General features: G+C 25.0%; 1 protein-coding gene across 1 annotated transcript; it reads left to right on the forward strand.

The window, feature by feature from the left end:
- The first annotated feature begins 1,350 nt into the window (after positions 1-1,350).
- LOC114123097 (uncharacterized) lies at positions 1,351-19,893 on the forward strand. Its single transcript, XM_050202538.1, has 7 exons — positions 1,351-1,378; positions 17,454-17,516; positions 17,625-17,741; positions 17,804-18,004; positions 18,087-18,173; positions 19,047-19,124; positions 19,653-19,893. Exons 4-7 carry the CDS (start codon positions 17,855-17,857, stop codon positions 19,767-19,769), a joined length of 432 nt encoding a protein of 143 aa, XP_050058495.1. The 5' UTR covers positions 1,351-1,378; positions 17,454-17,516; positions 17,625-17,741; positions 17,804-17,854; the 3' UTR covers positions 19,770-19,893.
- The last annotated feature ends 8,094 nt before the right edge of the window (positions 19,894-27,987 follow it).

Consider the following 27,987-nt stretch of genomic DNA (forward strand, 5'->3'; position numbering starts at 1 on the left):
AGAAAAAACTGGTTTATAAGTTCAAGTATGTTTTGGATTTTTTTTTTTGAATACTACGTAACAACTTTTTAAAAAGAATTATATTTGTCCTAAGTTGTAATTGGTATTGGAAGGATGATTTTTAAGCATTCTTAGTAGACTGGTCCAAGTTGTAGAACCCTGCACTCAATTTGGGACAAAAATAAAAAAAAAAAACAAAAAAATGTACTTAGGTAACACTAAAATTTTTAAAACCCTAAAGGCGTCAAATATCAATCCAAGAGTAAACTTTTGAAACCAAATTCAAGATTGTAGCTATCTTGGTTTAGAAGTTATGCAAGCTTAAAGATCAAAACTGTCCCAAGTTGTAGCATTTGACGGTAATATAACAATTATAATCAATGCCCACTGATTAGAGTTATAATCGATTAAGATTTGAAGTCTATTTCATTCGTAAGATTGTTTTAAAAAAATAATGGTCTTCCTTCCTAGTATTCTAAACATGCATGTGTTGATCTTGATAAAATCAGATGCTTTTTTGGAATTTATATTTATCTTAATTTTGTAAATGACTTTCAACGGTGTGAAATATCGTAAGTTTTTACTCGTTTAACCTGGTATTTTATCATATTAAGTTAACTTGCGATATCATTGGATTGAATAATATGCTCTCAAGGTGATGAGAATATATTTCGACTTTAGGTACTTGATTGTTCGCTGCATTTCCAAGTACTGTATTTTTTATGAATAGGCGCCAGGTGTGGCAGGTGATAAATCAGTACGAGGTCTTTATATGTACCTATCTTATAGCTTTCCATAGGTAGTGAATAATGTGTATTGTCCGTGAGGTTGGTTTTCTGAATATAAATTATTTCAACGTTGATAGTAGGTACATTTTAAATTTTAATTATAAAACACGTCTTTTTGATAATCAGTCTTAACTCTTTAATCAGTCGTGTTGATCCCTAATAAATTCATTGTAACCATTTCGTTTTAATTTTTTTATAATTTCTACTGACCATAACTTTACTATTTTTTGTTTCTTAAATTACAGAAGAAATGAGTGATTAAGTGCTGAAAATATTCAGAAAAATATGCAGTCCGTTTAATGATGTAAATACTGAAGAATATAGACTTAAAAAGATGTATTAAAAATCGAGTATTATGAATGACATTACCAAGAAATGACCCATTTGGACAGGACACACATATCGTTAGGAAGATTTATTGCTAAACAAGGTCCTAGAAATAGTCCTCAAATAAAAAAAAACTACTGGATCGCTGCTAATCAAAATTGAAAGAAATTATCGTTAGAAAGGAAATGTAGGAGATAAATAATATGTTGGACGGAATGGTCTAAAAAATAAAAATCCCAAAGTACGGAAAAGAAGATAAAAGGGTAAGTCTGAACCTGTTAAATTGAAATCAGTTCCAGGTTTCCATAGTTAAGATTTATAATAATATAATTTAACCTTTCGGAACAAATCTAGTTTAGCACCTCCTCGAAATTTTGGTTTTTTTTTTTTGGAAACCTAGGTATCTTAACGTTATAAAAATGATGGTGCAAAAAGTTTTTTGATGGATGTAAAAATGTTTTCTAATTGAGGGTATGCAGTTGATTTCTCTGTCTAATCTATTTAATAAAATATTCTGAAGTTGGCACTAGTGGTCCTCGTTTTATTTATTATTTTAGTACCTATCTACTAATAAATAATTAATTCTTTCGGCGCATATAACTTCTTAAAATTTTAGAAACATATTTTAATTCTTCTATAAAAGCTCTGAGCACATATTTTTGATATTAGTCTATTTATAAATTCGAACCAGTTTTTCTGTACATTTATTAGAAAATTTTATTTCGTTGAATAGTGTGAAGTAGGGTACCTACTTAATAATAGTAAATAGTAATAATCGTATAGTTTAATAACGAAATATGTCTAAATGTTTTCATTAATTGAATTAGGTAATTATTTTTATTATAGTGATGATTTTATGTATTATCTGTTTTGAGCTATTTATGTTTACATCAATATAAATTATATTGCATGAAATTTTATTTATTCTGTGATAATATATTGTAATTTTAAAATAAAATCTCATCATAATGTTACAGAGTAGGTATTACTCATTTACTCGTGTGTCCTACGTGAATCCGGCGGGTGTGTGTAAATTCTATTTTGACCATGCTGTTCCGCTGCAGTGCGGTGCTCCGCAGCCGGTTCATCCGATGCGGCGAAATACAAGCTGTTTTGTTTTTCGTCGCACTCGCCGGATTCATATATGATGAAGTATTAAAGTATATGACAAATAACCAATTATGATTATAATATGTCTATTTTCGTAAATAGTATAGGTAATTATTCTGGTAATTTAATAATGTAATAACGAAATGTATACAAAGACTGCACGCGATATGTAAGTAATCGTAATGTAATAGGTACTAACATATTATACAGTATACTCCGGGTGATCCATTTAACTCGTTTTAGTATTTAACGCACAACAATCATTATTTCAAATCTATTAATGTTTTTTAAAATATATTTTTAACTTTTTTAATAACAACATTTGTAATTCATTATTTTAATAAATGTTGGTCCACTGCTAAATTCATTTCACTTTTAATACTTACAACATAAAATAATTTACTTGTCCTAATTTTTTTTAGATCGAAATATTTTTAATAATATTCTACTTAAAGGAATATGAAATTAAAAAAAAAAACAACAATAAAATAAAAATAAAAATGTGGTTTTTTAACAATCTAAAATGATCTCACGGAATATTAAAAAAAAAAAAATAGTGTTTTCTGAAATAATAAGTGTCGTTAAATGGATCGTCTTGTTTATAGATTACGAATATATATATAAGGAGATTTATCAAGTATACTCAACTCATTTATTAATTTAATAATGCGAACTTATTCAAATTCCAATTTTTAGAATGTTTAAATATACTTAAAGACCACTTTTTTTTAAATTGTTGACATTTTTTTAGATTTTTAAGGAGTTATTTTTTTTGTGGAAATATAAATTTCTGTTTTTAAATGTGAATCTCCTCATCCTCTTTACTGTAAACAATTTAAAGAATATATTTATTTATTATACATTTTGACGTACCTATAATTAAAAATTCAAACAAATAATTTTTCAGTTATCCAAATGTTTATACTAAGGAAAAATACTTTAAAAATGGCTTTACAAAATTATAAAACAGGTGTAATATTGGATGTAGTTTTAATGTTTTTATATTATTTGGGCCATTTTTACAAATTATAAATTTTGACAGATTAATTTGACTTATGAAAATTTTCAAGTCACCATTATAGCTCTTACATTTTCAAAATTAATCATAATAAACTTAGGTATTTTTTACTTTCAAAAATAAATTTAAATAATTCAAAAGCTATATTCGTCTTAATTTTGATTTTGGTAAATCAACATTTTCAGAAAGTGTATCGACTAAATAATTAAAAGTAAAAAAAAGAGGCTTCCAATTTAAAAACAGAAGGTTCTATTTTCAAAGTACACTTGTTTAAGTTGTTCAAAGAGATTTAAAAATATATGGTTTAAAAGTATATTTAGAAATTCCAAAAAATAAACTTAGAATAACTGAAATATTAAAGAAGAAAAAAGGTAGTTAGCATGCTCGGGGAATCGCTCTGTATACATACTATAATACGATATAGGCATACCTAAATATAATATTAGGTTCATATATTATACTAGAGGTATCCACCTATGTATATAATATTATATCACAGACGGTAACGCCACTGCAGCAGCGATCATCGTGTGTAACCAAATGGCGATTTGTATTTTGTAGGTAAACGGACGTGTGTAATTATTATTACGTGGACCTCCCTGGTTTCCTTTTTATCCTCTCCCGCACCGCCATCATCGTCCTACCACGCATGGCCACCACAATCCCCCCGATCAATTACGTTTGGAATCCCGCGCGATGACGTCGCTCGGGCCACACCCGTTCCGGCAACGATGATCATTTTTTGTGCGGTGATTTATCCCACGGGAGATCGAGACCGTCGATAAGAGCGGCACGACCAGAGCCGCGTGCTTGCAGTGTGCGTGTACCTACCTACATGACGTGTGTGTGTGTATATGTGCAGCGCGAGAGCATATTATAACAGATACATATATATGTATAATATTATTATTATGGTTGTTTGTTTAAGGGGGACCCGCCGCCATCCGACATCCATTAAGACGTTTCGTGTCTTACCTATATATACTTATATACATATACACACCGCAGGTATTATTATTATACATTTCTACGATGTGTAAGCCCCACAAAGCGCGGTTGTCAATTAGTGACGGTGTATCGTTTTCCGACCACTGTCGGGTAATAATAATACGCGTGTTGTATACGTAGGGGCATGAGAAAAAGAAGAAGATACATAGTATATACCACCCGCAGTAGCATTCCAAAACCATTGGACATTCCAAAACATTTACAAGCCCGTGTACAGGCGCATTACATATTATAATATACCTATATGCCTATATGTTTTCTCTCCGCACCCGATTGACCCTCTCCCGACTATCAACTCGCGGGACAAAGTCGTATATAGGTACATCTACAAACGTATCACACGGGTATTTGTGTGTATATACAACATATATGTATATACACTATATAACGTGTGTTTGTGTCTTAACTTAGTTGAGACAAAGTCCGAACAAATTTGATCCGACACGGCTGATAAGAGCTGAGTTCGCCGACACAATAAAATTAGACACACCCCGGGTCGCTCGTCCACAAATCGAAATTCTTTTGGGGGGATGAACTGCATATGTGTAATACTGCTATAATAGTACCTATTTATTGTAAATATCTTATATCTACGTGGTTGGTCTTATTGCGGTTATCGTAGTTATTGCAGACAGCTGCAGCAGCTTTGGTGGTCGAAAATGCGCAAAATTATCAAAGTGTCGTTCATACCGTACACTTACCGTTTAATATTGCACACATTTTGTCTTTTGTAAAAAACGTAAATTTTGAAGGTCGATAATTCAAAACCTCTCACATTTGATTGATAGTTAAAAATGAAATACTTATTGTTTTTAAATAAACCGTTGTAATTAATAATTGTATAATTAATATTATAATGTGATAAAACATATTTTTATATACATATAAGAAAAAACAAAGTTTAAATTAATAGTTAGATTGGAATACATTTATATCCAAGAGTTTTCAAGTTTTTCATTTAAGTTATTTCATATTTTTATTGTTTATAAATTTATTTTGTTTTCGACAGTAGAAGAAAAAAATGGTGGTATACTTAATACATCGTTTACAAATGTCGTTGCCCGTTGAAAGTTTATTGTTGATAAAAAAATTTCGGAAAATTAGTTAATGTTTTATCTACTGCTATGAATTCAATTTTGTTAAATAAAAATTGGAAATTTGTGTAGAATTCACTTCAGTTATTTAAGTTGAATTAGGTATTTATAAGCAAATTTATTACCATTATTTAGTGTGATATTTGATTCTTTTACCTTTTTAGTTCTTATTATTGGTTTAGACATTGAGAATAGAACTATAGAAGTGTTGTCTTTCACGATACATAGCATCAATATTATCTTTTTGAAAAAGTCGATACCTATATGTATATTGTATATTTTTAATAAATGATTTATTGCCCAACTTAATTATTTATGATAATTAGCATCACGTCATCCATAATCCAAAGTCAAAAAGAATCGTGAGTACACTAAATATTGTTACAAATATTTGTAATTACTAATTGAGATACTTGACAGTAGAAATTTAATTTCTTAAATCAAAAGTGCATCTTATTTGTAGAACATACTCAAGCGTGTATTTTAACAATCGGTGGATTATCCAATAAGTTTTACTCTTATGATTATGTGTTTTTAGATAAATTTATACGTTATTTATATGGTTAGAGCACTTAGAGCAGTAGTTCTCAACCGGGGTGACACGAAATATCAACGAGAAAAGAAAAAATTTTTGCGAAAAAAAAATCATACTATTACATTCATATTAATATCAACGTTTTAAACGTTTTTTTCTGTGTACTGTATTTTCTTTTTTTTTAAATAATAGAATAATTTTTAAATATACAGCTAAGATTGTTTATTATTTTGAAGTTAGGGTGACGCAGTGTTTGATTTTAGTGGTTAAAGGTGACACGAATCAAAAAAGGTTGAGAACTACTGGGTTACAGATACGTGTGTGCGGTATTGAACGGTGTGATTTTTGGAAAATTGCAATAATAATTTAAATATAAAATTATAGAGCTATGTGGATTTAAACGTTAATCTTTAAAAAAAAGTGTGTGGTTATGAAGACTACCGAAATTATTGATTGTTTTTTAAACGTTGCGCAGCAGAAATAGCTAATTTTTGATAAATACAGTTTTCGGATTTTAAAGCATATGCTTCTTTTTTTTATATATGAGATAGAAATCTAATTGTTATACATAAATATAAATTCGTTTCACGTCATTCTGATAACAACAAAATCAATTTTTCTTGGCTTTTTTTATGTAAATGCTTTTTTTGCTTTTTTAAAAATTATTCCGTGGATTTTTTATGTATTTATTATGTCATTGTAATAAAAACAAAAATAATTAATAATAAATGTAAAAACCCAGAATGCAGATATTAGATTATTATAGTTTTCGTTATCGGCTTGTTTATTAAATATATTAAAAGTAGGTATAGATTATCGATTTACATAAAGCCTGCAGTTCCTTTGCGGTCAGTATAGCTATAACATCGATATCGATCATTACAAAATTTAAGATTTAATGTTGTAATTTGAATTTCTGGTAAGAAAAAAATATGCACCGATCACTTCAGTGGACGTAGAGAGTTCGTCTTCCATGCATAAAAAAATTTTGTCGGACAATAGTTAGTTTCACTATTGCAAATATAGGGGAATACATGGTAAATATTTTTTTTTTTTTATTTAAATTAATTTTTCAAATTTTTTTATTCATTTTTTATAACTAGTTCATGTTTATTTTTGGTTAGGTATGATTTTTTTTGCATTTTTTAAAAATTAATATGTTTCCTTTTTTGTATTTTTAAAAGCAATATCGTTTGTTTTTATTTGTTCTTTATTATGCTTTAAAATTTGAGCCCTATTGATAAGCCTGTAGGTAACCTAACAGGTATACATACCTTATAAAGTTATAAATAATTATTTATATATTTTTCATCAATTCTTACTCATCAATTTTATGTCGAGTCAACCATTTCATAAAATAAATGTAAGTACATTACTAATACATTAGACACGTTTTAAATTCAGAGTGTAGGTACATTGGTTTTACAATGACGTGTATTTTTTTTGCACCAGAAGACATGTTTATAAAAAGAAAAAACGCTTTAATTAATCTTGATGATAATTTTGAGTATATCTAAAGAATCTGATTTAATTGGTATTTAGGGAGGTGAAATGTAAAAAGTTGTAGATACTGTTAAAAATAAAATAAAATTCACATCAATTTTACGCAAAACTAATGAATTAATCATGTTTTAGTAATTGAGACTTGAAAATTTCATTTAATAAATAATCAAATAATTTTCAAAATATTTTGTTTGTTTTTGCACAATAATTTGTAGATTTTAAAATGTTCAACTTTTATTCAATTTATGTATGATAAAATTATCGTTTGTAATAAAACAGATTTAAAAATTAATTTAAGATTCCTCATAAGTTGTTTTAGCATTAACTTAAAAATCTCAAAAATACAAAAAAATGCACAATTTTTATTTTAAAGATAAATAAAATTTAAGTTAACATTCTAAAGAAATTACTAATTAGATATTGAAAATAAATTATGATTTTAGTGTTGTCATTCAAAAAAAAAAAGTATTATTAATAAGGTCTTAATGATAAAGTACACTCAAAACTTACATTAAACATGTGAGCGAGTTTATTGTTCTTTTAAGATGATAAATTAAAAATATTTACAATTTATTCGGGATGACTTTGACGGAGTGATAGAGTAGGAAATTCCATTTCCATACATGTACAATTTAAAATTTTTACATTTCAACCACAGTTGTTAATAATTTTAAATTTAATTTCGTTTTAGTACTTAAAATTGTATTTATGTCTTTATTAAATTATTTGGTATAAGTAATAAATTGATTGATATGGAAGTCACATATTTTTATGTGTATTAGATAATAGTAACTAAGAACAATTATCGTAGTATATGGATATTGTATTGTAAAATGTTTTATACAATTTCAAATATTTTTTGTTATTTTTTTTTTACTATAATGTAGTACTCAGTGAGTACTTGTTGAAGGTATAACATTTCACTATCAGATTCTGAAGTATAGTCAACGCAGTATTCTTCAGAAGAAGAAAATGAAATTAGTTCTTCTTCGTTATCTGCCAAAAATAATTATATGAATTATGTAGTTATTTTGAAAAGTTGCTTTACAAGATTATTATTTATATATTTTGTTTTTTGAATGTTCATTATGCACTATACCTAATTTTTCTGTTTCTGTTTTAAATTTTTGAAGTTTAGATGCTTCATGTAATGATTTTAATCGATTTGCCTTTTGCTTTTCAGTTTAAAACAATTTAGTATCAACGCACATCATATAAACTTTTCGGCATTTTTCTCTTTGGAGAAGTAAAAAATTTCAATCTTCCTGGATACCTTCTTATGTTTTTACTTAAAACATTTAATTAGAACAAAACAATATTAAATATTCAAATATATTATGTCTAAAATAAGTTTACAAATTTTTGTACTATATTTTATGATACATCGAAGTTTTTATTGGCTCTAAATTCAAATTTTTATTGAAATATTGGATACTTACAGGAAAAAAATGGCATTTCAATAAAAAAAAATAACATTAATCTAGATGAACTGTCTTATATCATAGTTTATTTATAATATGAATAGTATTCATTGAATACCTTAATATTATTATTAAAATGTTGAAGTATACCTATATTACATTATAATACTTATTAGCATGGTAATATTGAAGAATAAATTATTTTAATAATTATTTTTATTTTCAAGTTAATATCAGTAAATGGTATTTTAAGGACTCGGAATGCATTATTATATATTTTTTCTTGTGCTATGTTTTTAATTGTCATCAATTGTCGTATATCTAAGCGTTATGTCATTATGTGTGTATATGATGAAGGAAGAGCAATGTTTGTATTTTTTTTATTTTTAATCAAGAAATCTATATAGTTACTATAGGATGTAGGTATTATATTTTACAACGTATGAATGAAAAATCATTATTCTATGGATAAAAGCTATTTGGCATTCCATTATGGCGCTTAGGCAAGTTTCCTTAACAGTTCATGACAATCAGTCGCGTGCTATACATTTTATATTCAGACCACACAATAGACCAGAATGACTGGTAAAATACAGACTGGACATGCTATACGCTGTGAATCATTGATGAATGCAAAAAAAAAATTCTATCGTTTTAAAGTTTATTATTATATAGTAGCGTAAATATTGGGTACGTAGACTATCAACTTAAACTTATAATAAAAACAAAATACGTTTATACAACCTTATACCTAAAAATAGATTGTTTTATAGTTGTATTTAAATAATTTGTAATACATGGATTATATTTTTTTTTAATGGTGATTTTATTACATAATAATATAGGTATTCGACTATAGACTTTTAAAGTCTAAATTTGCCCATGGCCTTAAAATGAAATTTAGTGCCTAAGAAATATTTTAAGTAGGTAGCCATTAACAGTAGAGTTCTAGACTTAAAACACCAAAAACGCAGAAAAAAACACAATAAATATAAATATTTTTGAACCAAACGAATTTTTTAATTTATTTTTACATTTCCACAAGGATATAATACGAATTATGTATAACTATAAAAGTATCGAGGAAACTGATTCAAAAGTTTTTCACTCAAATTCTTCGAGTTGAATAATAATGCATTTAAATTGGATTTGACTTGGTACTTGGCTACCAAAGCTCAAATTCGATACATTTCAACATGTTTTAATGTTTTATATTTTGATTATACAGTTTAGGATTTTGATTAGCCGTAAAATGTGCCTTAAAAAACTTAATTGCTTGAACCTCATTGCTTTCATTGTAACTGTTAACTCGTTTATTTACACTCGATGTTTGTTATTGTAATTACCTATGTAATATATAAATTAGATTTTGTCAGTTCCGAATAGTTAACTTAACACGGAAAATCTTTTAACAGATATCGTTGAATTTGTTTTCATATAAAAGTTTAAATTTTGATTTTTATGTAAAATATTTTGGTTTTTAAAAGCTTAACACTTCCTTTAACAAAAAAGGTTTCTTAACTACTATCTGTGCCTTAATATTAATTAATATTACAAATTATTTAGTATATAAACATTTGTGAAGCTCTTAATTTTGATAATTAAGGATTGAACATTTATTACAAGTTTTCTCAAAAGTTATTTTGACAGTAATATAAATATCTAAAAGAATATCGAATTTTCATTTTAGATTTTAAATGAAGCGAGAAATAGGTATATTGATTTTACAATGATGTGTAGTAGAGCAGTACTCGTTTTCTCAATTGACCATTTTTTTTTTTATTTTTAAGTATAAAAATGTTAAGTTATTCTTTTTTCGTAAAACCAACAATGCCAAACAAATTTAATAATAGCTGGTAAAAAGAGCGTGGTTCACGAATTATCTTAGATTTCAATGCTAAAAAATGTAGGCAACGATTTTCTATGTATTGGATTTGACATTTTATGTAAGGAAACAAAACCACACAATTATATTCTAATTGCGCTTAGGATAAAGATTTAAAGTTTTTAAAGTAACCAAATCAGTGAATTCTTTATTACATAGTAATATAAAATATTATCTTAAGAAATGTCGGCTGACAAATGGTTTCCATTCAGAATCGTTTTTCGTGTGTAGTGTTTTATAATTTAATTTTAATTTAACTCATTAATTACAGTATAATTCAATGACAAAGAACACTCCTTCATCTTTAACTATAATTTTAAATTTACATCATAGCAAATTCTTTGTCTTGTTAATAATCAGAATGATTTTTCCAATCACGCACTTTAAAAAAAACTTTTTTATTGTTTATCAATTTATTTCAATTTTGAACTTATATCATATAATAAATTATATTTATACATTTTTTTTCGTTTTAATGCTTTATATACTTGTATATATTTATTTTTTTAGTTGTTTCATTTGTTTGGAACTAGCTAAGAACAGTAAAACAAAATTTATTCTTGAAAGTATACACGTATAATTTATAATCAATTAATAAAACTAAGTACTTACTTGGAATTTTTTTACTATTTTAGCTTTAATAACCAGAACTACAGAATATAAAACAATATTACAAAAATAAGACATTTTTTCTGATACTTGATATTATAATATTATTGTTTGTATGTTACAGTATGTATTAGTGTATTAGTTTGTGTAATATTAAATTAATAAACAAAATAAATAAATAATAAACATTATATAGCGCGCTAAAAAATAAAATATTTCAAATATATTTGGTTATTTAATTAAGCTACTTTAAGATTTATTATGAAATTATATTTAAGCTATAGGTATAGTGAATTACATTTCAACTTATTTTATTTTTAATCTTTCATTTTAATAAAATATTTATAAAATTGCCTATTTTAAACCCCTTAAAATAATGTTGAAACTTAAAACCATAATATTCTCAGTCGTTTTAGGTACTGTTTGTCAGTTTATTTTGCATTTTATAATTAAATAATTTAATTTATTAACGTCATTTATTTTATATTATAATGTATTATTTTTAGATTCTGAATGGAGTGATGAATGTATTGATACAATGATGTGTTTTTTTTGTGTCTGTGTACAGCATAACTAGTCAAAATAATGCATTAATCTCAAACTTTGGGGGTGGTTTCCGATGGCAAAGTGAATATCCTTAGTGCATTATACAGGTCAAAAGTAAACATTTTCCAACAGTTTTAAAAAAAAATCGAGAAAAACAAAAAAATAAATAACAGAAAAACGGGAATTTTTACGCAAAACCAGTTTTTGACCAAATCTATTTTTTTATATGGTTGTAATTCAAAAACTAATCACTGTAAATACTTGAAATTTTCACCGAATATTTAAGTTACTTAGTGTTATCTATATACAGTTAAATTCAAAAATATTTGACTTTTTTTGAGTTATTTATAAAAAACTGAAATTTTAGATTTTTCTGAGAATTTTTTTAAGTGTCAACAAAAAAATGTTGGATGACCAAAAAATTTTTAAAATTTAATAGAATGTTCCTTATGAGTTGTTTTTATTGTAGCTAAAAAAAAATAAAAATTGTTAGTCACAATTTTTTTTATAAGCGTATGGTTCAAACTTTTACGAATACTGTCGAAAACGCTAAATTTGCAAGTAATTTTGAAGTTGAAAAATCATAAAATTTTTTGTGTTAATAACTAAGGATTAAAAATACAACACTAAGCTTTCCATAAGTTTTAATTCAAGTAGCTATAGAGAAAACTCGAAGCATCATTACAGGAAAAATTTTAAGTGCGTTTGAATTTTAAATTTTTACAAAATAGCGTAATGATAATAGATAACTGCAATTTATCCTCAAACGATTTTAAATATTTTTTATTATTCAAAAAGTATAAGTCGTAGATACTTAAAAATTTTACCAGTTATTTAGATTGGCATTTTCTTTACATGATTTAATTTTTAAAATATTTTGACTTTTTTTTTAGCTATTTATAGACGACTGAAATTTTCAATTTTTCTGAAAAATTTTTTTGAAGTGTCGATAAAATTTTTTTGGCCATCAAAATACTTGAAAATTTAATACAAAGTTCCTCATAAATTATTCTTATAGTGATTAAAAAATTATAAGAATACATAGGCACAATTTTTTTTTTATTATCATTTGAAGTTCAAATATTGACAAAAATTCGTCAAAACCATGAATATTTGCAAATTATTTTGTAGGTATAATTCATAAAAATTTTTGTATAAGTAGCTAAGAGTTGAAAATTCAATACGAGATTTTCCATAAGTTTAGCTTATAATAATTATAAAAGAACTTAAATTGTGGTGTATTCAGGCTATTAAAACATAAACCACCTTTTTCACCAACCATTCGAAATGCATTATCCATGATATCCTAGGCTGACAAATCATCTTCGTTCAGAATCGTTTTTCGTATACAATGATACCTATCATTGGATTCAAATTTAACACTTCTATAATATATAATAATGATCCATACGGCACCTAATGTACAGCAGAGCGGTACCCACTTATCCGCTTTTTTAAGAATAGTTTTATTGAAACCAATAAATAAAAATAATCATTAAAATCATTCAGATATTTTTAAATGTATAATTTTAACGTTTTTCTGATGTATATGTATTGGTTTAAGGTGACGTTTCATTGTAATGCATTGCTTAGTTAATTTTTCGTTTATTGTAATATTGCCTTTTTCTACAGATTTTTAATTTGTATATTCTATTGTTTCAGTTTTTACACATGAAATTACATTACTTAACGTCTTATGTGAACCGTTTTTTGTTACTAATTAATTTGTATTAATTTATATAATTACCGAATTTTTGTAATGTAAACTAATGCATCAATATATCTAGGGTTAAAAAAGTCACCAAGTTTATAATTGTAAGCGTTAAGCTACTAGTTTGACGTCTCTATCTCTACTGATGATCTCAAACCACCTGCAAGTTATTACAGTCTTACAAACTGGTCATAAATACTGTTTTTTGATACGTAATAATGGTCGGTTAGCGTATGTGACTTGAACTCGAGATAGCCCAACAGTGCGCGTTATCTTGTAGGTGGCATTGCCCTAGTATGGGCAAACTGTTATTATTATATTTCCAAGTATTATTATGGCTGTATCGCGGTATTTATGATTAATCCTATCAGAGAAAACGTAAATAATGGATATCTGACCATAAACAGGGGTAACATATTACTTTGTTACCAACTATACCTACATAACAACAAAAAAAGACATGTTTTATTAAAAAAAAGTTACTACTTTAAAAAAGCGCTTAAACATTTATACTTACTTTATGCATATTGAACCAATACATGTAAGCATTATTACGAAGTTTAAAAGCAACATTTTGAAAATGCTAGGATTCTTTTAAATTTTAAGCTATTGTGACTTTTTAGACAGAACGTTTATAATTCGATTACATGCGTATGTTGTTTTTAAAATAAAAAAACATTGTTGATAACTCTTCAATATTTATTTGAGCATATGTTTCTGGATATTTTCCATTTATAATAATCAATATTTTATAGATGGTCATATTATTATTTTAGATTATGACTATTAAGCAAAATACAATAGAATTATTTAAGTGTTGTAACTTGTAACTATACTGTATAGAATTTTGAGTGTGGCTTTGCAATAATAATGTCATGTCCATCAGTAATATTAATATTTACTAAACACAGTGGATTACGAGAACAATGTACCTACATCATTTTAATGCATGTAGCAATCTGATATCCGAAACATATTGTATATAATCTGTGACCTGTGTATGGTATTTACTATTAGTTTTAAATTAACAATTTATTTTAAATTCTATACAAAGCATGGCTTGTCTTAATTATGTGATATTGTGTAAAATAAAAAAGTTTCTGTTAACATTTATTTTGTGAGATTGTATAGGTAATAACAACTAACGATGATAAAAAATATTCAAGTAGATAACTCTAATGGAAATTTTATGATATGTATACGTTTAATGTATGCTTTGAAGAAGTAATTTTTTGATTTTCTATCAGTTTGTTCTTAATGATTGAAAATGTGGCAATAAAAAAATAAAAATATCACATTAAACATCAACGGTATTAACTAAGGATACACCGGTTTACCTTTCTAACGTGAACTTTTATTATTGCTTTAAAGTTTTCAGTGGGGTTTTCAGTAAGTTAAATTTTATAATTTGTGTTAATTCATATTTAAAATTTACTTTTAAATATTGCGCATGTAATATATAAGTCTAAACGTTTGATGTTCCACGCCAATACACATACTTAACTTAGTTGTACCGATATTATATATTTTATTTTTAATTTTGTTATATTTTGTATAACATTTATCATTTTATGAATGAATACTGAAATTTAATTCAACGACCTTCATATATTGTTGATGGTGAAATTACCTAAACTGAATAATAGTTGAATCGAAAATTGTTGGTGCCCTAAAATAAAGATAAAAATATTTATAACACAAAACAACATTATGGTCTTTCACGGTATAAAAGCAAAAGCGTCTGCAGTGTGTATATGTATGTCTGCATGTGAGTATGTATGTTTATGTGTGAGTGAACTTGTGTGTACTCAGTACTACTGTATACAGCGAAAACGTACTATGTTACACAAAATCGAAGCTGCAAGATGTGGCGCCAGTGATCGTCTGAAAGGGATGTTTTATGAATGAAGTTTTTGGTATGTCGCCCACGTGGAATGCGAATATCCCTTCACAGCGTGTGTAACTATACGGGTCGAGGTTTATATTTTAGAGGGGATGGTATTGCGGGGATGAAGGGGTAGCTATTGACGTGGCGCCAACGAATCCCCGACAAAGGATTAATAGCCACTGGGTTCCGAAGAATACTTTCCGATATAAAACGCAGTCCTATATAAATCATAATACAATGACATACTTGAATGCATCATTGAAATGAAGATCAAATTAATTTTCTTGTATGTTAAAATGTTTTATTTTTATGTATTGATACTTAATTGTCTATAATTAATTTTATAAATAAAATCATTAAAAAATAAGTTAAAATTGTTACTCGTACAATATTTTTTCTAACATAGTAGCTATAATAAATTATTATATTTATCTAATGACATAAACAATGATAGATAGAATTAAATATATTTGTTAAAGTAATGCAACATGTCTAAGTAATAGTAGTTATAGTCTGTTGTAGCGCATATATTGTATACAATACGATAACTGGCTATTTAAAATTATTATTTGATCGATTATCATTTAAATTATTTTATTATAAAATATTCAACATGAAATAAACAATAATACCTTGTACATTTAAATATATTTATATTAAATCGTTTTAATGATAAAAACATTATAATTTTAAAGAGTAGCTTTGTATTTTGATAAAGACAATATTGACAAGTCTATCAATATATTGATAAAAAATTTCGTTTCTCTGATACAGTGTAATCTTTATATAGATTTAGTGAATAGACATGGGGAATTAGTAAATGTTCACTGTAGGAAGTTGTTCACAATTAAAAAAACCTCTACATAGAGGAAACTTGCGATGAATTACAAAAAGTTCATTATATAAGCAGGCGCTATCAAAAAGGAATTACAAAGCACATATTTAAATTAGTGGTATCTATTACATTAATGTAGGAATTAATTATTTACTGTTTTGTAATATATTTATTGTTTATTATAATATAATTATATTAATTTAAATTAACTAATTATTTGTATGTATATTGTGCATATTAAAAAGTGGGTATAAACATGTTAAATGTTGATGTTCTTTTAAAAAAATGTTTTATCCTTTATTCATAAAGATAAGATAAAATATGAACGCAATGTACTTATAAAAGATAATTAATATAGTATTTGTATTGCTTAACCTTTAATCCTATTAACCCTCACATTTTCAATATTTACAAGTAATGCGTCCATTTATAAGACATTTATTTTTAATTTTGGTACCAATTTTTAATGTTCACGTCTACTATTAAGAGTATCCAGTATTCACTTTTAAGGGGTTATAATCCCTATTATTTACATACATTTTTACCGAGAAATTTAAAAGTGTTCACTAATGGGAAGTGTCCACCGTTGAAAGGTGTCCATTAAAAGAGGTTTCAATGTATTATAAGATTAAATCTATATTGATTTGACATTTTGAAATACAAATATTATTTTAATTAATAAATAAACATGTAACATTGTGTAAAATAATTATGGAACTGAAATACTGAATAAGTTCTAAGTGTTTTTAAGTCTTTAGTATACTCATAGTTAATGCGGTAGTTCTCCAGTTTAATTATTTATATATCCAATATAATATTTAACATTTGTGCTGGCTTGTATTTAATTAATATTATATTGTATTATATTATTTAATGATGATTGTTATTCTATTTTATATTATTTAGTATACATTTTATAATAGTTTAACACATTTTAAAAATAAAATTCTATTTGAACAAATAAAAGTTTAATACTTGTATATACCTACTTACATTCTTTTATATAATTATATAAATATTACAGTATGTTAAATTTAAATAATAATTATTTAAGTTTTATTGAAAAAGGCTCACAAACAAATGACGTTGGAATGGTATATTATACATATTTTTAAATGAATTATGCGAATATTACGAATAGGTTTTATCATTTTTTTTTAATGAATTTTTAATAGAACTTAACAGAAACACCTGATGATGATTATCTTCAAGAATGTAATACATCTAAAGTTTTTTTTGTAAGTATTATACTTAAAATTTGCGTAATAATTTATTATTAATTAGGTTGTTTATATTATGTTAAAATTTAAATACTTTATGTTTAATAAATTATTTAATAAACCTAGAACCTTAAAGAAAAATACAATAGAAACAATTTGATAAAAAATGATGATGAGAATGATAGTTTAAGATCATTGCATTTGTTGAATCAACAAAATCAACAAACATCTTACCCTGTTGAAGTAATATCAGTTGCATTTAAATTAAGAGATTATACTTATCTATATTTGCTATATTTTTTTAGGAAGATACTAAGTCAGATGTCACAGATACAAATAATTTAAAACATTTTAACATGCATCCCACGTGTACTTTAAATACATACAATAAAAATTATTTTAATTTATTAACGAAAAATTTAAATCCTAACAATGATGTATCAAATGGTGTAACTCGCAACGAGTCTATTATTACTGGGCCTATTATTCAAAGTGGCCAATCAACTGTAAGTCCAGCTTCTATTACTTTATTTTTCACACTGTTATGAAAATGTGTTGTTAGCTATTTTGGATTTATTTTTCTTATAGCGTAGAAAAAATATTTGTGTTACGGAATCATGGAGAGAAATCAATCATGTTGATAAAATTAAGCTTACTGCTTTGTTATTTCAAATGGTGGGTATCTATAATAATAAACTAAGTAAGATAGGTATAATAGGTTATACCTATACACAATGTAAAAATATATTCTATTATTTATTATCATTATTGTTTATTTCTTCGAAAATGTAATGGGCTCCATTGAACAGGTTCATGTGTGCCGCTCATGAAATCATAATTTACAATATTAAACTTAATACAAAGATTCATGTTAATACAATTTACATTTTAATTGTTTTATAATTTTAGACTTATATATACAATGAAATTAACTAAATCATACAATTTAGCTTGTGTAGGTTAGATAATAATAATGTTAATATAAAGAGAATTAATAATAGTATAGTATAATATTTATGGTAACTAATAATTAATACTATATGTAAAAAAGTAAAATTATTTTGAACATTTTAAAAAGCTAAAAAATTATTTTATAAATATTTGATTAAAAATTCAATCCTCTAAAACTAGTTATTTATGAATTACAACATAAAAACTAAAACATTTTTTTTCTGATTAATTTTATAATCACTAAATGTATCCATTTAGATTAAATTCTCTATTAGAAATCATATAGTTGAAGATGAAACATTGTACTTCTCTTAAAAGTGACATTAAACACAAAATTAATAATAATAAAAAAAAACATCATTGTGAATCAGAATTTAAAATTTGCAATATTAATTTTAAAGATCCACTAAATGTCATAAGCAATATAATATTTTATTTTTGTGCAGTTTTTAAATTATAACTTTACTCTCTATACCTGGAGTACATTTTAATTAATAGACAGTAATGGGAGAATATTATATATTAAAATTAAATTTATATACCTAATAAAACATTTACAAAAATTGTGATTTATAATTATTTATTTATATGTATTAGAAATCATTGAACAGTGAGATAATGCCGTTTGTTAATTTACATGCATTAGCCAATCCGTTTCTACAAATTCCAATTCAGGTATATATATTTATAATTATATTTAACATGGTATTATAATAATTTAATATAGATACCTATTATGTATATTAAAGTACCTATATAATTTGAATTAAAATTATTTATAAAATAATAAAATATTATATGGTGCCTTATTGGATAGGTACCGAATTTCATATATAACGATAAAGCTGAAATAAAACACATTTAATTTTTCATCTTAGGTACAATATTAATTACTTATAATATTAAAATTGCTGATACAACTAAAATCAGTTCTTAATTAGTTACAAATATATTAAATTAACAGATAGACTTTTTTTTATATCATATTATATAATCTGAAGGACATCTGTCATTGTTTTATTTATCGTAATTGTAAAAACTAAGATGCATATGACTTATATCTTTATAACTTATTAAATTTTTAAATTTATAATGGACTATCCATCCATAATGTTAAATTCTGATTTTTTATTAAAAGTTATTCATAGTTAGTGAATTTGTGATTGTTTTAGCATATATACTAAATTTGATTTATTTATTCAGGTTTGTCGTATTGCAAATAGTATTAATTTGAATATGGCCGAAGTGTTATGTAGAAAAAGAACCGAAGTTGCTATAATTTCCTGGATGATAACTACACAAAATAAGTATAAAATATAAAAAGTAAAATAGGTATAATAATACCTATTAATCAAAAGTAAAAAAAAAAAAAATGAATAAGTTTTTAAATTTCCACCAATAAATTATTTTAAAATTAAACAACAATAAATATATTTTTAAACAATTTTAATATTTTATAATTAATGGACAATTTTGATTTTTTACTTTCTTTCTATTTTGAATTTTGAAAACTAATTTTGTTAAAAAATTAATTTTTCATAATTATAAAATAAAAACATTTATTGCTCGCCTCTGAATCTAAAAAATTTGATACTTTTAATTAAATATTTAATAGCATACCGTTATGATAAATAATTGTATTATAGTTGGAAGTTTGGCTTAATTTCAGATTTGAAGGGAAACTTACTTAACAGACTGAAGTAAGTTTATCCCTTTTTAATATTGTTTTATGGCAATATTTGTTGATTAAATTGTTAAGCCATATACAAAATTGAATAGTATAAAAATTATCTAACAATTTTTCAATTATTATTTTTAGTGTATACAGAGATATTGAATAAAACACACATCATTATAAAATCAATACTTTTATCATTCCACTCAGAAACTAAAAAATGATTTTAACAAGAAAATGTAGAAATTTAAAACCCTTTAAAATTTAAAAACCTCAAGGATCTAACAATTCTAAATTTACCCTGACTATCGATTATAATATATATGTAGAAATGTAGAACTATAGCAAATCAGTTAAATAATAATCAAATTGGTGTCATTTAATAATTTAAATTCATCATACTATTTTATATAAATACGAGTTAGGTTAGGTTATATATAAAATATAGTGTAGATATATATAATGTAGATATTATGATGATTTCTAAACTTGATGAAACATGACTTGTTCGTCGCTGAATACGTATATAATTTCATTCATAATAGTTGGACCTATATTGTAAATACTACTGTAAAATAATATTATGTATATTATATAGATAAAAAACAAAGATACTAATGTATATTATATGCATATTATTCAGTATTTTTTAAGCTTAGGTTATATTAATAAATCCATTTAGCTATTTACGATATACATTCTTTAAAATAATTTAAATAAAACTGTTTACAGTTTATCCACCGTGATTTTTTTGAATTTTTCTAATAACCTTATGACCGTAATATAGGTTTTAATTTTTTCATTTACATTTCAGTAGGGAGTCACTAATATTCCTTGCTTTATCATATAATTGTCTGAATACAAATATACTTGTATACATGTACACTTCCAAATGTCCACTAATTTGTCTACTAATTTATAATAAATGTCCAAAAAGCAACGAATCACATTAATTCCACGATAGCCACGAACAGATAACACTGTTGTGTGAAAGCACATAAAAATGTCGTCTCAGGACAAGGTTTTTCAATTAACCCGCAATAAACACCTCTCTCCGGTCTACATCGGACCCCATAATATACAAAACGAGTCAATAATTCTGTCCGGTGCTGAATATTTCGCCCGTTGGAATGTCCGACATTCTGTGGAACACGTATCCTGTTTTTCTTTAAATAATATTATACATATCGTACAATAGAAAGACCAACCTGTAATAAAGACTAATGTATAAAAAACGATATAAAATAGTTCAAATGAAATACATTTATTATACATTGATTTTTTATAGTATATTAGGTACCTACATAAAACTAACTATAAACACTGAGTAGGTACAAATTGTGTTGTTTTCTACAGAAGCGTAATTCCTATAATGTCAAGTTGCTATTTTCTTATTAATAATATCATATTTGGATAATACATTATAGTATAAATTAAAAAAAATTTTATTTATCATTATTTCATTCCATACAGAAAATGTATAAATTAATTATGTAAAATAAGCACAAGATCGTATACCTGTTGCAGTATCAGCATTATTCAACTTAAGGCATGTATTTATCAAGAACTTAAAAAAAAAATGATAATTAAACAAATTATTTTAAGTTTTACTAAAAATATGACCACCATACTTGCTGGTTCTATAAAAAGATAAAACATAGTTTAAAATAAGAGAAAAGTATTGGAAAGTAAATAATTCATATTTAGTATACTATGAAAAATAGAACTCCAATAACACTGAAAGTATATTACGTACACTAAATAATTATACAGGTAGTTGTATGTATAACAATAAAATATTATTAAATTCGCACTAGTAAGAGGAGTAACAAAAATAAATTATTTTGAATTTGAATGAACATAATTAAATAATTTGTTCTTTTAATTTTATTAAAATGAAAATAGTGTAAGGTTAACCGTTAAACAAAGATGTATAATATTATATTTTAATATGGAAGATATTATTATTTGTATGTAGAGAACCAACTTATTTCATTTGTAAAATCATTAAATTAAACATAGTTTATATTAAGTTTAGTAAAAACATATCTAAAAATATTGCTTAAATGATTTTGAAAAAAAAAAATTAAATAAAACATAATTGGTACCTATATTATACATCTTGACGGTTTACATGTAAGTTACGTTTGTCACACATGTCTTATATTATAGTATTCCACGACATTAGTTAATTTTCGTGTTTAAAACAATAGAACAAAATAGTCTTAACTCGATTCCACATAGTTTCTTTTGTGACTTAAGACTCCTAAAAAAATCGTTCATCGAAAACAAAACTGTAATGTTTTTTTGTGCTATTCGTGGGACGAGGTAAACCAGTGCTAATTAAAAACCGGACAAAATAAGATTTTTAGTAGTTCGTTTTTTCACAAAAGATTTTTTCACTACCATTCTACGAATTAAAAACGTCGGCAAATGACGAGCAAAAATAACATTAAACATGGGAGAAAGAAAATTAAATTAAAAAAAAAACATACTGACAAAATCAACACGAGATTGTTTGATCTTGTTTTGCTCCCTATAGTAAAGTATGAGCTATGGCGTCATCAAAATAAATTTCATCAGTCGATCATAAAACCAGTATAATATTTAGTTAATTTTTATTAAAGTTATTGAAATAGTAATGAGTTATTGTTCAAGTATTTTCAGCGATTAAGTAAAGGCATAAAAAGCAAGGCATATTATGTTGTCTATTTTGTGTAAGTTTCAGGCGTAGGTATTAAGTTATTTCTAATCAAATTACACATCAATATATTTATTATATATAATTTTAATATTTCTAATAATAAACATTTTTAAACTAGTAAAAATTATTTCATTTTATACTATACGTAACATCATTAAATTATAAAAATGTTTAAATATTAAAAATGATGATGTTATTAATTGATTTGATGATTATTAAATTTGATATAAATAAAGTAATTAAATTGAAAACATTTCTCAGTTAATTAAATCTCAATTCAGTTTTAGGTACACTATTTCAAAAACATAAACAAAAAAAAATGGGCAATTTCTGCTGTACCATCTAACTAAGGTGTCATATGTGTTGCTGTAATGTATATTTTACATTTGAATTCAATGACATACCTATCATAATATACAAAATACAATTTAGAGCGAAAACGATATTAATATACTGACACATATTTCACAATGTATATTTTATGATATAGTTATTAAAGTAATCTATTTTACTTATATTAGGTAAGTGTTTTAATTTTTTCAAAAAAATTGCAGTTATTATATTATTATTATTTAATTATATTATTGTTATTAACTTTTAAGTTACTATCACTTTACCGTAAAACAGTGTGGATAGGCATATCATATAAATAGATAATATCTTAAAATGAATCTAAGTAGGTACTTTGAAAATATAATTGTACATATAGATAATTTTAAATAATACATAAACATTTTATATTTTCAGGAATAATGTTTTTGAATTTAAACAAAATAGGTAACATTGTTATTCGTTGTTAAAACAGATAATTTTGTCGAAATTTAAACTATAAATGTATATAAAAAAAATAAATGTCTATATATTTTTTAGATTTTTATTTTCACTATGAATTATATAAGCGGAATAATGTATTCAATTTTCAAACCTTAGCTATACAAATTGAAGATTTTATAATTTTTTTACTACAAAATACTTGTAATTTATATGTTTTTGTGATTTCAACAAATTTTATAACACTTTTAATTAAAATACATTCAAAAATAAAAATGTGACAATATATTTTTAATATTTTTATACAGATTTAAGAACAACTCATATGGGATTTTATATTAAATTTGAAATTTAAAATGTTTATAAATAGCTAAAAAAAAGTTAAAATATTTACTAATAAGAAGTAATAATACTTTTTATACAGGTGATATATTATATCAAATATCGTAAAAATGTGTACTTAAAACGCTTAAAAAAACTTTTCCAGCAGTATATATATATTTTTTTGTTATATGTGGAAAAGCTGATGAGGAATCTTGTAATCAATTTTCAAATTTTTGATATCAAAAGAAATACTATCATATTCTAACTGCATTAATTTGAAAATTTTCGGGATTTTAGGAGTTTTTAAAAATTCTAAATTTCAACGTTTATAATTAAAACATTGTAACTATGCATGTTTGATATTTTTTAATTGCTAACTGAGTAATTGGTAAGGTTAAGCTTCTAAAACTGATAAAAAATTTAAAATTTAAAATTCCTAAAATAGCTCAAATGGAATAACACTATATTAAATTTGCTTATTTCAAATTTATATAAAAATTTCAAATATTTAAATTTTAAAGTTATTTTTAAAAACTAGTTTTGTATAGAAATTTCATGGTTTTTTTTTTATTTTTTTCTATTATAATAAAATATATTGGGAATTTTCACCTTTCCAAAGTACAAACTAGATCCAATTTCCTATCCAAAACTACTCTCAAATTTAAAAAACCAACCATTTTTATAACTACCTACTTATAGCGCAATGTGCATACTGCAGATACATCACTGTAAAATTAATACAATATTCATTGCTCTAATAATAGACTCTAAAATGTCATAATTTAAATTTAAAAATTATTTTAATTAATAAATTCAATGAGTGACTAGTTGGTTGTACACTTTTAAAAAAAGAAAAATATTTAAAAAAAAAAATTAACAAATTAAACAAATTCTAAATGTTATATAAATACGGTTTACGATAAAACGGTATATTAAACTATGTATATGTGTATTTATTAAATAACTAAGTATAAGTATTTACCCAGTTCTATTTTTTTTAAGCCTCTGATAAAAGTTTAGCTATTTTATATATTACATATCACATGATAATGTTATTTTTATAATAATTAAGGAAAGTGTTATTTACTATATATGCATAGAAAAGAGTATAAATAAAGCTAAATTTTGCATTAGAAATATAACGACGATAATCTCAAGATAAAAATCAATATAATATATATAAAAATAATTTTACAATAATACAATACTCAAGTACTTACGGTTTTAAAATTTGATTTTATACATATACATAAGATATACATGTGTACATTATGCAACACGTTTATCATCATATAATATTGCGGGTGCTCATTAGTTGGCGGTATTTTAGGTTCATAAATATTTAAGATAATTCGGTATGTTTATACGTCGCTGATGCCATGTTCCGAACAGGTTTATAATTATTACGCTACACAACGTAATTCTGGGTCCGCTAGTATAGTGACGGCAGTCAGTGGAAGAGGAAAAAAAATTAAGACAAGCATTGTGTTAAAATACACACACTCACTTATAATGACCAGAGTTTAGCAGCTCTGATGGAAACCGCAACCATTTAAATGGTAATACGGTAGTCAAGATACGTTTATACGTGAAAAAGATTCTAATTACAGATTCGACAGCAGGCATCGATCGTGGATTTGCTGAAGGTGAAAAAACACACAAAACTGGTCGCCATATAATAATTTATGAAACTCGTGTTCTTGTTGCCTAATAAGTGGTATTATAGGTGTATTATAGTGTTTTTCTATCTTATTAGTAGAAGTAAGAATCTGAAAAAATGTGCATGCGTTTAATATAGCTATACGTATATAATATATATTATATACATGTGTAGTTTTAATTAACAAAATAGCACCTTTATCTATTTTACATTTTGTACAGCGATTGTAATTAAAATCGACTTGACTTGACCATAACGCAATAATATTTTCCTATAACGTAATTCAGGAGGGTCATATTTTGGAAATTTTCCAAATAAATATTTTTATGATCGATATGGTTGAGAAAATGAGAAGAAAAAAATTGTATGGAATGAAATTTTTCAAATGGTTCGCCAAAGAATGTGGATATTCCACATACACACACATACACAAACAAGATGGTAGCGCGATGACCTCTGGTATTTTACGAGAGGAGTCGCGCGCATATAATACACACACTACGCGGGACAGGTGTTCCATAAGCTGCCACCACTTAGCAGTCCTTGAATCTGAGCCAAGTCGAGTTATCAATACGTTATCGAGGAAGTACCCATTAAGTCGGGGGCCAATTTATAGACACTTCATCCCTCAACATTTAATTCTCCGAGAATATTTTCAATTTTATTTATATTAATTGTTCAAGTAAAAAAAATATACAAATAATAAACATACCTAAGTAGTAGTAATAATAATACCAAAAATTAATTATACTTAACTTTAAAAATAATAACTTAATGATCATGTATTATATATTCTTACCTATATGTACGTAAAAACTATTTAATATACTATTATAAAAATAATATGATTGATTAAAATAAATAAGTGTAAGTAATAGGTAGGTATAATGTATATATATATTATATATAAATATACAATTTATTAAAAATTATATCTCGTCCGGTCACTTAAGCTATACTTAATATCTTCATTTATGACTAATTATATATTATAAATTGTAATGGTTTGATTGGCGTAAGAGGTAGCTACAACGTTAAACGTATTTTATGCAATAGGTACTTACTACCTATATATTATTATGATGTGTAATATTATATTAGTATTTTATACTCAAATGTTCTCAATTTTTTGACTTTAAAATATTTAAAAACAATAAAACATGAAATCTTATAATTAATATTACATTTAAAATGTTTTTTTTATTTTTATCTCAGCGCATTTTACATTTAATTGTCATAATGTAACAACAATTTACTTTGTATCACACAAAGTAAAATTAAAAAATAATACAACCATTAAAATAGCACACGATGTATGCTATTATATTATAATATACATATAATTTATATATGCTTTGATATATTCAACACATACTATTCTTTTGGTATTATATAGTTTATAATAATAGAATTATTACATTGAACTAAATGAGCAAAAAAATAATAGGTGTATACATATATCAGCTGAACTGTTCGGTTTGCGATACAAATAACTAACAATTAACAGGGTTCAATCACTTCATTTTCATTTGGCCTAAATAATTGTTGTTATTATTATTACTCTTGTTAGTGAGTTGCCACGGTAGTGGTGTGTTTGAAAATAGAAATATTTAAAAATGCTTTCACTGTGACACACTAGTCGGTATTCAAGAAAATACATTTTTTATCACTTGTTAGATCGTGTGGCCTAAAGTAACGAATTTTCTAAAACATACTATTAATACAATTGAAATGAAAGTATAATGTCCACCGGGCATAATTATATTATTTTATTATCATATATTATTATACCGATGCGCATGATATGTTAACTCGTACCTATACCAATTAAAACTTAAAATGCAAAGATTTTTTTTTAAAACATTCGATTCTTATGATAGGTTGATAGTGAACAAATGGATAGTATACTGTTTAAATCTAATTGAGAGATGTATATTCGTATACATATAATATGAGAATTAACTATTAACACTAAAAATTATAAATTCGTTTATTCACTTTTAATCTCAAGCTGTGGACTGTAGTTGAAAAACGTATGATTATTATAATATTTTTATTAATAGCATGATATCATATAATTTCATTAGATACAACTTTTTCAGTGCAATAATTTGCATTTGTGGGCAACGGGAAATATTAGCATATATACAATTCTATAGAACGAACGGTTTAAAAGTATACATAACGTTTTATTTTTAAAACTGCCTGCAATTAGGATCCTGTTTGTTGTTTTTTCTTCTTCATATCAACTTGTGCCCATTAACCAACGTGCGCATAAATCAAAGTTGCATTTATTATTGTTGGCTACTGTATTTAAAGCGGACAATCGAAGTATTTTTGCATTTTATATTATTAAGATTAAAAATCCAAGTACCTACTTGAAAACTGTCACATTATTCGTTTC

The sequence above is a fragment of the Aphis gossypii genome, chromosome 3 (genome assembly GCF_020184175.1).
Source record: "Aphis gossypii isolate Hap1 chromosome 3, ASM2018417v2, whole genome shotgun sequence".
Classification (NCBI taxonomy): Eukaryota; Metazoa; Arthropoda; class Insecta; order Hemiptera; family Aphididae; genus Aphis; species Aphis gossypii.

Bases quoted from the DNA above. Each gene is read 5' to 3' on its own strand.
- LOC114123097 (XM_050202538.1), top strand. From the start codon at position 17,855: ATGCATCCCACGTGTACTTTAAATACATACAATAAAAATTATTTTAAT. The intron at 18,005-18,086 runs GTAAGTCCAGCT...TTTTTCTTATAG, and splicing joins TTCAAAGTGGCCAATCAACT to CGTAGAAAAAATATTTGTGT. The intron at 19,125-19,652 runs GTATATATATTT...TTATTTATTCAG, and splicing joins TTCTACAAATTCCAATTCAG to GTTTGTCGTATTGCAAATAG.